The 12,021-nt window shown below is 52.6% G+C and overlaps 1 protein-coding gene across 1 annotated transcript; it reads left to right on the forward strand.

Annotated features, from left to right (window-relative positions):
• Window positions 1-1,160: 1,160 nt before the first annotated feature.
• Window positions 1,161-10,537, forward strand: C22H8orf33 (chromosome 22 C8orf33 homolog). Its single transcript, XM_054391263.1, has 7 exons — window positions 1,161-1,219; window positions 3,426-3,563; window positions 3,763-4,451; window positions 6,084-6,174; window positions 7,235-7,381; window positions 9,628-9,873; window positions 10,371-10,537. Exons 2-7 carry the CDS (start codon window positions 3,470-3,472, stop codon window positions 10,535-10,537), a joined length of 1,434 nt encoding a protein of 477 aa, XP_054247238.1. The 5' UTR covers window positions 1,161-1,219; window positions 3,426-3,469.
• The last annotated feature ends 1,484 nt before the right edge of the window (window positions 10,538-12,021 follow it).

Genomic DNA, 12,021 nt, shown 5'->3' on the forward strand with positions numbered 1-12,021 from the left:
AGAAGGCCAAGGGGGTCCTGGGGGGCATTCAGCAGAGTGTGGCCAGCAGAGCCGGGGAGGTTCTCCTCCCCCTCTGCTCTGCCCTGCTGAGACCTCCCCTGGAATATTGCATCCAGTTCTGGGCTCCCCAGTTCAGGAGGGACAGGGATCTGCTGGAGAGAGTCCAAGGGAGGGCTGCAAGGATGAGTAAAGGACTGGAGCACTGCCTTATGGGGAGAGGCTGAGAGCCTTGGGGGTGGTTAGTCTGGAGAGGAGAAGACTGAGAGGGGATTCAATAAGTGTTTATAAATATCTGAGGGCGGGGGGTCAAGAGGGAGGGGACAGGCTCTGCTCAGTTGCACTCTGTGATAGGCCAAGGGGCAATGGATATAAACTCCAGCACAGGAGGTTCCACCTCAACATGAGGAAGAACTTCTTCACTGTGAGGCTCACAGAGCACTGGAACAGGCTGCCCAGAGAGGTTGTGGAGTCTCCTTCTCTGGAGACGTTCAAGACCCATCTGGATGTGTTCCTGTGTGACCTGTGATGGATTCTAGGGTCCTGCTCTGGCAAGGGGGTTGCACTGGAAGGTCTTTGGAGGTCCCTTCCTACCCCTAACATCCTCTGATCTGTGATCCTCTGATCTGTGATCCTGTGAGGCAAGCAGGGTAAAAATACAGCAAAGGCAATCTTACTGTTAGCATAAATTCTGTGTATTGCCAGAGCTCTGCTGGAGGAACATTTCCAGCTGTTGGAGGCGTTATACTTAAGGGGAGAAGAAAAATCCTTCATTCAGGGCCTTTAAAAAGGGAGGCTTAGGGGAAAAAGATTTAAAAAACCATAATCTGTGGGAAGTTCTGGCATGGCAGGAGTGGGTGGCTTACTGCTAGTAAGAGTTTATTGTCTCTAATTTTTATAATGAAGAGGTCATTTGGTGAGCTCAAAGAGGCAATATTGCAGGACATGTGTTCTGCTCTGTTCATTTATGGCTTATGTTGAGCACACCTCAAGCATACAGCCAGAAATGGGGTTTAAGTGCCCCTAGTCTGATCTCTCATAAGAGGAGAGAGGACTCAGTTTTGGGAGCAGTTTTGCAGGTGAGAGATTTGTGCTTCTTCTAAACATTGTACCTTCCCCCATCCCGTGTCCAAGGCTCCCCAAGACACGTTCCAGGATGAGCTGGAGTGGTGCATTTCACAGCTAGAGGCAAATCCTTGCCTCAACCCTACCTCAAAACAAGGTATGTTGGCCCCTTTCACAGTCTACACCACATTCTAGTCCTAGTTCTGATGTAGCAGACCTGGGTGCTCTTCTGTTCTTCTTTCCCATCTGTTTCCTGTTCTTGTGTTGCATGGAACTTGTTCTAAATACAAACCAACATAAAGCATTGAACTTTAAGAACCACCTGGCTGGAAGCAGCTTTAGCTTTCATTCCTGTGACATTCACTCTCCCTGTTTTCTGTGTTCTTCCTCAGTGTTCTCATTTTCACACCTCATGGCTTGTTTGGTTCTGCTGCAGCTCTGCTTGTGTTTTCCAGTCTTTAGGATATGCTGTGTCTGTGTGCCTGGCCCTTGAACACCAGCAGGTTTATTTTTCTGCAGGTTGTTCCTCATTGTTTTGTTCACCAAAGACAAAGTCCTGTACAACACTTCTCAGACACTTGGATCTAGTCAGTCCAATTTGAAGTCTGATGTCCTGCTCCCACTCAATGCTGCTGATTGGCATGCAGAGGAGAAATGTGACTCCCCTCCGTAAGATGCCCACATGAGTGTTTGCTGGTGCACCTGATGATGTAGCAATGATTCATACATGCCCACACACCATGCTTGAGCATCACACCATTTCCTTACACCTTATCTTTGCTCACTACCTAGTGTCCAGCAGCACTGGAAGGGAGGCGGGAGCTGAGCACAGTGGCAAGGCAAGCAGAGGCAGTGACTTGGCCAGAAAAGGGCCCATGTGAACAGTTCCTGACCTAGGAGAGCAAAGCAGTACTGCTGATGGTAACCAGGCTCTGCCTGGAGTCCAGGATCACCAGAGAAGTCTGCAGTGCTGAGGCAGGTCCAAGCTTTAGCCAGGAACTCGAGCTCTGGATCAGTGGGGTACCTGACTACAGCAGTGCCATGCATGAGATCTTCAGCTTCAAATAACTCCCAAGGGAGGGAGGGGAGAGGTTTCCCTGGAGCTTTTCTAGCCCTTTCTTTTTAACAGCTCTCCTTATCAAGCAGGCCTTGAGTGCAGCCAGCTAAAGCCCTTGGAGAAGAGGGAACTGTGTCCTCAGGACCCTGACACCCAGGTGCTGTGAATATACACCCCACTGGTGGGGGGCTGCAGCCCCACTGTGGCGTTTGGCCTTCACTTGGGTGCTGTTGTTCCTGGCTGTCCACGGTCAGCCTGGGGCTGGGGCTGAGCCACAGCAGCTGCTCTGTCACCCAGTGCCCCCTCCCCAGCACTGAGGGGGGAAAGGAGAGGGAGGAGATTGAGAGTTGATGTGAAAACAGATTTAGTGGAGGAACAGAGCTGATACCAATGCCAGTGTAAAGGATTTGAAGCTATACTCAGCCCAGCAAATGTACCGTGGTCACAGTCTTCAGGAGAAAGAAGAGGAGAAAGGTCAGAAGGAGCCCAAGGAGGAGGCTTCCCCTAGCCTCAAACCTCCCATTTTTTACTGTGTGATGCCTCTGGTCTGGGATGCAACTGTAGCCAACCTGGGCCAGCTGCCCTGGCTGCCTCCAAGCTGACAACAGCCTGCAGCTCATGGCTGGCCTGGGAGGCTCTCCCAGCAAACCCAGGGCACTAGCATGGGACTCTGCATTGGATCTGCAAGACAGAGCTTGTTTGGAGAATCCTAGAGAGATGCCCTGCAGCCAGGAGAGGTGTGTGCCCATTCCAACAGGCTGCTCTTGCTGGTTTGTGCTTGAAACCTGTGAGACCAGCACTGCCAGCCAGGGCATGTTTGGAGTTCCCAGGCTGAGGTCCTTGGAGAGCACTGCCACAGAACAGTGCTTCTGGGAGAATGTGCTCAGTAGCTGGGATTCCTCTTGTGGCCAGGCTGAGAGTGAAGCAAGTGTCCTGCTTTTCAAGCTGTGCTCCTCAATCAGCTTTCTCCAGAGAAGGGACACCAAGGTGGGCTCTTGGATTTGGCAGTTGCTTGGAGGGAAGGGTTGTTAAGCCCTGGGTGGCTCCTGTGCCATTAGGAGTGCACTTGCTGCAGGGTAAGGCTCTCTCTGTGTGTAGCAAGCAGTTAAGATCTGTTTGTTTTCCCCTTGCAAACACTTTCAGCTTCCAGAAGCACTTGGGAATGCTTCTCCAAGTCGAATGCCAGTCATGGATTAGTCAGAGGTGGTATTAACACAGAACAGCTTCAGAGGAGCATTCCACAAGGTGGTTTGTGAGGCCCAGCATAACCTGGTTCTTGTCTCTCTTGGTCTTTTCCTGAGTGTAGCAGAGGAGACACAGCACATCCTCAAGGTCCTGGGCTCCCCTGAGATGCCTTTGGGGAAGAAGCAACAAGTACTGAATCATGTGTTGGAAGATTATCATCTCAAGAGGGCTGAGGAGCAAGAGAGCATGGAGAATGCAGGTGAGCTTGACCTGTCCCTCCAGGGCATGGTGATATTTGTTGTTGGGTTTTTTTTTCTGTAGATTTCTCAGGTTGCAGTTTGTGATTGCATCACCTCTCTGCACCACTGCCTCACAGAGTGGTGGCTTGCAGTAGCAATGGCATCCCCAGAGCAGGCAGCTGGCATATGGCTAGAAATGTTGTTCTTGGTCTCTTCTAGATGTGAAACCTAGTGATGTGGAAGGGCAGCAAAGCATTGGACAGGCTTCAGGTGGAGCAGTGTGTGGGAAACAGTCTGAGCAAAGCTCTGAAGCAAAGCCAGATGGGTTCACATCCTCTGACCGTGGCTTCCAGTCTGATTTTGCACCTTCTGAGACTGACCCAGAAGCAACTGGCACACCTTTGGAAGCAGTCCCTGGTGTCACTGATGCTGAGCAGATACAAAACAACTCCACTGAGCAGGAGAACTGGAATGGAGCTGTGAGTTCTGCTGCCTCTGGACAAGAACCTAAGTTTGCTTCCAACTTTGCTATCCCAGATGGAGACTGTCCTCTGGTCCAGTCAGTTGCAGCAAGCCAGCATACAGAGCAGGCTGCAGATGTTGGATTGCTGGATAATTCACCACAAATTTCAGCCTTGCAGAAGTCTGAGTTGACTCAAAGTACAGGTAGCACACTGGATGGAAACCACATCACATTGAAGATCCCCCAGCCACAGACAGCTCCTGGACATGAAGTGGTGACAGAGAAGTCGACAGCAGATGGAGCTGCCCAGAAGAAGAAAAAGAAGAAACAAAAAACATCTGTCAGTAAAAAGGAGACAGAAAAAACTGAGACCAACAAGAAGGCAAAAGCAGAAGCTAAGAGGTGTCAAAAGAAAGAGACTTCCCAGCAGGCTGAGTCGTCTCAGGTATTACCATTTCCATGGGGTCCCATAATTTACAGACCCTCCAGCAAAAGAGAAACTTTGGGTAGTGTAACAGTCAGTAGTAGTGGCTGAAAGCCCAGGGGCTGTTTATTTCCTGCAGCAGCTGTTGGAGAGTGGAAAGGAGGCGAAGGGTCCTTCACTGTCTCCTTCAGGCTGGTGCCGAGACGTTGGGTGTTCAGCCGTGTGACAGCGACCCCTGGGGAGCTGAGCGCCACCTTGTGGCGCCACCTTGTGCCTGCAGAGGGACTTCTCAGGAGGGTGGTTAGCAACAGGCCAAGGGGGAGTGGTTTGGAGTTGAGCAAGAGCAGGGTTAGACTGGAGCTTAGGAAGAAGTTCTTCAGTGTGAGGGTGACTCTGGAAGAGGCTGCCCAGGGAGGTTGTGAATGCCTCCTCCCTGGGGGTGTTCAAGGCCAGGTTGGACGAGGCCGTGAGCAGCCAAGTCTAGTTGAGAAGTGTTCCTGTCCTTGGCAGGGAAGTTCAAGTAGATGACCTCTGAGGTCCCTTCCAACCTAAGCCATTCTGTGGTCTTCTGTGATCTATATGACCCCTTCCAGCCCATGGGAAGGAGACTTGTAAGGGAAGGAGACAGCATGAGGGCTTTTGTGTTCACCTGTTACACACCAACCAAGAATTGCTTCAGCCCCATGGTGCAGCCCTGTTCCCTTCTCCTTTTCACTGTTCAGTTAGCCAGTTGGCTTTGCTGGATGAAACTTGGCTTCCTCCACCCTCATGGGCTTCAGCTTCCTTCTCCTCAACTCATTCCTGCTTGAGCAGGCACACAGGAGCTGAGGTGCCAAGACTTGGCTTCCAGTTTTGTCCATTGTGTGCATTTTTGATTTCAGGTGTTGAGGATGCCCCAACTGGGTGGTGGTGTCCAGTTCTGGCCTTCCTAGTTCAAGAGAGACAGGGAACTGCTGGAGAGACCCAGGGATCTTTAGCCTGGAAAACACAAGACTTAGAGGGAACCTTCTCCATGCTCAGCAAGAGATAAAGGATGGGGGGAGGGGGGGCAAGAGGCTGGGGCCAGACTCCCCTCAGTAGTGCCCAGTGACAGGACAAGGGGCAGTGGGCACAAACTGGAACCCAGGAGGTTCCATCTGAACATGAGGAGAAACTTTTTTGGTGTGAGGGTGCTGGAGCCCTGGAGCAGTCTCCCCAGAGAGGTTGTGGAGTCTCTGGAGAGATTCCAACCCCAGCTGGGCATTGTGATCCTGGGCAAGCTGCTGTGGGTGCCCTGCTTTAGCAGGGGGGTTGGACTGAGTGATCTCCAGAGGTGCCTTCCAACCCCTACCATTCTGTGGCTCTATGAAAAGCTAACAGATTTTTGTCAATGCTTATTCCTCCCATCTGTAAATTGCTTTGACAGCCTCTTGCAGAGGCAAGGCCTTGGGACAGCGTTGTCTGAATGGCAGCCAAACATTGAATCCTTCACTCAGTGAAGTTGAAGCTAAAGATTTGTCCAGGGCTTTAATTTACCCAGTGCAAAACACTGCAGGGAAACAATCAGGTCTGTCAAGTGATCAGCAGAAGATGGGATTTGGAGCAGCCCTGACTTTATGCAGATAGCTTTTATCCTGTGCTGATTTTTGGATGACTCATTTCCTTCTTCTGTAGCAGCTGGATGAGCAGCTGTGGAAAGAGGTGGACTGGTGTGTGGAACAGCTGGAACTTGGCCTGAAGACCCAGAAATCAACTCCAAGGCAGGGTAATATCTTCAATATTATTCAATATGTTCAATATCTTTATTGATGATCTGGATGAGGGGATTGAGTCCATCATCAGTAAGTTTGCAGATGACACCAAGCTGGGAGCAGGTGTGGATCTGTTAGAGGGTAGGAGGGCCCTGCAGAGGAACCTTCACAGGCTGCACAGATGGGCAGAGTCTAATGGAATGAGATTTAACAAGTCTTGAGTGCTGGCTTCTATGCATTGGCCACAACAACCCCAAGCAGCCCTTCAGGCTGGGGACAAAGTGGCTGGAGAGCAGCCAGGCAGAAAGGGACCTGAGAGTGCTGGGTGACAGCAGCTGAACAGGACCTAGCAGTGTGCCCAGGTGGCCAAGAAGGCCAATGGCATCCTGGCCTGGATCAGGAATAGTGTGGCCAGCAGGAGCAGGGAAGCCTTTCTGCCCTGTACTCAGCACTGGTTAGACCACACCTGGAGTCCTGTGTGCAGTTCTGGGCTCTTAAATTTAAGAAGGACATTGAGAGACTTGAACGTGTCAAGGGAAGGGCAGTGAGGCTGGAGAGGGGTCTGGAGCACAGCCCTGTGAGGAGAGGCTGAGGGAGCTGGGGGTGTTCAGCCTGGAGAAGAGGAGGCTCAGGGGAGACCTCATTGCTGTCTACAACTACCTGAAGGGAGGTTGTAGCCAGGTGGGGTTGGTCTCTTCTCCCAGGCAACCAGCACCAGAACAAGAGGACACAGTCTCAAGTGTGCAGGGGGAAGTTTAGGCTTGATCTTAGCAAGAAGTTCTTCCCAGAAGGAGAGATTGGCCATTGGGATGTGCTGCCCAGGGAGGTGGTGGAGTCACTGTCCCTGGAGATGTTCAAGAGAAGCCTGGATGAGGCACTTAGTGCCATGGTCTGGTTGACTGGATAGGGCTGGGTGATTGGTTGGACTGGATGAGCTTGGAGGTCTCTTCCAACCTGGTTGATTCTGGGATTCTGTAAGCACTCAAGTGAAGGGGAGTTGGCCCTGTGGGAAGGGTTGGCAGGCAGGGGCAGGGCCAGGGTTAACCTCTGTGTTTCTTCTTTGCCCTGCTGCAGCTGCAGAGGCTGTCCAGGCCATCAGGACACTGCGCAGTGACAAGGCTCCACTGGTGAAGAAGCGTCAGCTCATGAGAGCCATCTTTGGAGACTACAGGAAGAAGATGGAGGAGGAGTGGTGCAGGGAGCTGAAGCTCATGGAAGCAGGTAGGAGAACTTTGTACAGTGGGGGCTTTGTTCCTGCCCTCTGTATTGCTTTGCAGAGTGGGATCTCACTGGCTGAGATGACTAAACCTCTCTTACTGCTCTTTTCTGCCCTCTTTAAGCTGTGAAATCTGCCAGGGTGGTGGAAATGCAGAGAGAGTCCTGCAGGAAGAGCTGCCAGTTCATGCGGAAGCGCTCGGGAGCTTGCAGGCAGAGCCAGGCTTCAGCAGGAACCCCCTCAGAACCACCCAGGACACTCAACACAGGCTTATTCAAATTCATACCTCCCCAAGAAGAGTTTCACTTTAATTTCTTGGAGGGAAGTCATTTAGACTAAAACCATGTGGCTAAAGAACATGCCCAGTTCTCCTGTAAGCCTAATGGTGGAGAGATGCTGTGCAGCAGCAAATGCCACACCAGAATCTGTGGCTTTCCAAAGGGAAGGAGCCTCTTTCAGAGTGCCTTAGCTAGAGGTGTAAAACAGGTCTGCCTACCACACAGGTGACCCCAGGGTCAGCCCACGTGGTTCTCCTCTCTGCTCACACTGGGAATGTCACCTTTGCACAGAGCCAGGAAGGATTTGGTTTTCTTCCTGACATTAACCTAAGCAGCTGTCTTTTTATACTGGGATGTTTTTCCTGTTCTCCCTTTGCTTTTAAACAGAGCAGGCCTTTTGCAGCAGATGGGGCAGCAGTGCACACAGAAAGGAGTGGTTTGTGCTGGAGATCCAACGCCTGTGAAGGTCCAGCAGTGTTGTGCACAGTGTCTGGGTGAATGATTCCACTCCACAGGGGCTGTGTGAATGCAGCTTCTGCTCTCTAGAAAGCCCTGGGCAGCATTGTGTCATCAGTGCCATCCAGAGGCTATGGGCTCAGGATCTTGGAGGGAAAGGAGTGAGAATCAGCCTTGCTTACTCACCTCTGTAATTGACAGAGATGTAAAAGGGAGCTGCCCAGGCTGATTCCATCTGGGCTGGGAGTGTAAGGACAGCTGTGTCCTGTCCAGCCAGGGAAAGATGTTTGCTGCTGAGGGCAGGTTCTGGCTGGCTCAGAAGGGTGTGTAATCAGCTCTTAGAAAAAGCTTCCTGTATAAACAGCCCAGTTACAACCACCTGTGGCTTGGGGGGGTCAGTCAGCTGCATGCCAAACTCTGGGTGGTGGTGAAAGGAACTGTGAGAGGCCAAAGACTTGATTTCTATTAAAGTTTTGCTTCCTGAACGGTCAGATGTGTCTCTCCAGTGTTTGGACACTGCTTCAGCCACGAACTGAGCTCCCATGTTCATGCAGAAAATCTTCTCTACTAGGCTTAAAAAAGCTCAAGGAGCAGAAAAGGGACCCTGGTGTCAGGTGTGCCCAGCATGCAGTGCCTGCCTGCCTGCCTTTCATAGTCCTGTCAACTTGTGTGACAAGTAAGGCATGGGAGCATAGGCTGACTCCAGGGTGTGCTGAGCAGCTGAGAGATGGTGGAAAACATTTGCTGGGGAAGGCTTCAAAACCCAATACTGGCCAGAAGAAACTTTTTATTGGTAAACTCTGATGCAGTCAGTTGCATCTGCAAGAAGGGAGGTGGTTCTGCCTCTCCACTCTGCTCTGGTGAGACCCAACTGAAGCACTACATCCAGTTCTGGATCCTTCGGCACCGCAGGACATGGAACTGCTGGAGCAGGCTCAGAAGAGGCCACAAAGATGATCAGAAGGTTGAAGAACCTTCCCTATAGGGACAGGCTCAGAGAGTTGGGGCTGCCCAGCCTGTAGAAGGCTCCAGGAACTCCACAGAGCAGCCTTCCAGTACCTGAAGGGGACCTACAGGAGAGCTAGGGAGGCACTGTTTAGAAGGGCTTGTAGGGATAGGGTGAGGGGCAATGGCTTTGAGCTGGAGGAGGGGAGATTGAGATTGGAACATTATGAAGGAATTCTTTCTGGGGGAGGGGGGGAGACACTGGAACAGGTTGCCCAGGGAGGTTGCGGATGCTCCCTCCCTGGAGGTGTTCAAGGCTAGGTTGGATGAGGCCTTGAGCAACCTGGGCTGGTGGGAGGTTGGTACTGGATAATCTTTCAGGTCCCTTCCAACCCATACCATTATAGGATTCTACAAAATGATGACTTTACCAGCGCTGCTCATTTCGAGCTCTTTCCCTGCCCCTAGCCCCCACCCCCTTTCTTACAGGAAAAAGCAGAAATCCTTAAACAATCTGCGGTTTGGAATGTAACCTGGGATTTTAAGGGTCCCGTTTCCCTGTCTCTTGTCAGGGGACGGAAGTGGCACCCTGTGGAGCCAGAGCCACGGCACGATTGCCGCCAGCAATGCTATCTCCTTTCCAAGGACCAGCTTTCCTGTGCAGATGATCCCACGATCCAGGCTGACGCTCCGGCAGCCCCGCACACTCTCCCGCAGCCGCAGCTGGTCCCCGCACAGCGCCATCGCCAGCCCCACCGCCAGCTTCCCCTCCCAGCCGCCACCGCGGCCGGAAACAGGCCTGGAGTCGCTTCTCATTGGCTAGCACCAACCGGCCGACGAGACCACGACGGCGGCCGGCAGGGGCCGCTGCACGCCCGCGTTTCGGCCGTGGCCCGTGGTAGTTGCTGCGCTGCACCGCTGCCCTTCCCTGACCCCACCAGTTCCAGTTCTAGTCCACTGCGGAATGCCCTCAAATACCATCACCTTTATTAAATTATAAAACTCTAAGCTTTAAAATTTACCGTATAAAATAATCACAGGTATTAACAGCAAAGGAAAAAAAATAAAATAACTTTTTTTTCTTTTTCTTTTTTTTTTTTTTTCCAGACACATGATTTCGCTCTGATTTTATCCCAAATAATTAACCACCCCCCACCCCTTCCCTCACCTGAGCACCCACCACCACCCTGTGCCGGGGCCGACGGTAGGAGGGGAGGGGGGAGAGGAGGAAAAAAGCAGAAATTCAGTGATGAAACATAAAATCAACAATCACGGTCACCGGGTTTCTCGCCCCAAAGCTTCTGCTCCGCGGCAGGGAAGCCCGAGGAGGAGTTATTGCTCTCTGGTAAGCGGCAGCACCCGGGCCAGGGCGGCAGCCTGGCGTGGACGGCACGGCTGGGAAGGAGCGGCAGTCGCCTGCCACGGTGCCGGGGCTGCAACGCCGCTGTGCAAACCGAGACAGGGGGAAGGAAAAGTGCCTGAAAGTGATCAGAGTTCAAGGAAGCCCTGAAGGCCCCATGTCCCCGCTTCCCGCAGAGCTGTCGTGGGTGGCAGCAGCCTAAAGGAACCGCGGGGGACGTGGGGACGACATGGCTGGCTGCAGGCGAGTGCCCTTCGCTCGTCCTGCGTCTGCTTAGAGTTGGAGTTTGCAGAGGAAGGGGAGGCAGGGGGGGGTAAAGTGCAGAGCTGAGCAGAAAGCTGGGCACTCTTCAAAGCAAAGAAATAACCCCGAGGAGGCAAATCCTTCATTAGTTGCTCTTTCCTCCCCAAAGCCACCTGATGGGGGGCTCCCAGCAGCATGCACCAGACCAGCCACGGCAAGGAGCCCTTATCTAGAGAATAAGGATGGGCAAAGGCAACTTGCCTCGTTGCCGAGTTTCTGCCCTTGCTTTCTGATGCCTGTGTGCCCTTACAGTAAGGCTAAGGTGAGACAGATGCTGCAAAGGAGACCACAATCATCTGGAGAGCCCATGGCAGTGCTCCTGGCTGGGCTGAGACACTGCCAATGGCCTCAGATCAGCCAGGGCTCTGCAGCACATCCAGCCTCCGAGACAGCAGGCTGGAGGAGCAGGGTGTGCACAGCTCAGACACCATCCTGGACCACCTACGCTGCCCCAGGCAGAGCTGTGCTCATGCCAAACCCACCAAAGGGAGGAAGACAGTGAATACCTGAACGTCGAGAGAGGAAGGGGACAATGCAGCAGCCTGGCTCCTTCCAGATGAGCTAAGTGGGCTGGAGTGAAACAGACTAAACCCTGCACTGCTGTGGATTTCACAGCTCTGGGCAAGATGCTGCTGCTGTTGCTTACATGTGTCCAAATGGGTGTTTGGTTTGGTTTTTTTTTTTTCACATTCCTTGGAAGTCTGATCCTGAATCCAGGGCCCAAGTCCTGGCCTTGTTCTTGCCCTGCCAGAATCAGTAACAGGTAAGAGCAGCACCACATCTCCAGACCCCTGTGGAGATGGAGCCAAGGGCACACCAAGATCATCTCTCAACCCCAACAGCACCAAGGGCATGCAGCAGTGTTTGCCCCCCCAGATCAGAAGAAACCCATTCTTTTCTTGGGTTCAAATGCCAGTTGCAGGATGGCAGGGGAAATCCCCACCCCACAGCCCCTCCGCTAGGACATGGGGTGCAAAGAAGAGCTCAGCAGCCAAAGCCTTGGCTCCAGCTCACCAATGGGCTAAGCCCAAGCCTCATGGATGCAGCAGGAGAGGAGGGGTCAGCGATTTCCCCCAGGGCCATGGGGAAGCAGGAGGCAGGCTATTCCTTGATCTAGAATCACAAAGAGCCTGCCCCATCCCAGCAGAAAAGCAGAGGTGTCCTCAAACTTGCCTTCACTAAGCCAAGCCCACCATCTTCACCTTTAAACCTGGTCCCCACTGCTCTCTCCTGGCCAATGAATGAACAGGTAAGAGGATTGCTGAGCTGCCAGAGCAGGGCAGCCTCAGCAGCCCTCCACCTC

This window comes from Indicator indicator, chromosome 22 (assembly GCF_027791375.1).
Source record: "Indicator indicator isolate 239-I01 chromosome 22, UM_Iind_1.1, whole genome shotgun sequence".
NCBI classification, from domain to species: Eukaryota; Metazoa; Chordata; class Aves; order Piciformes; family Indicatoridae; genus Indicator; species Indicator indicator.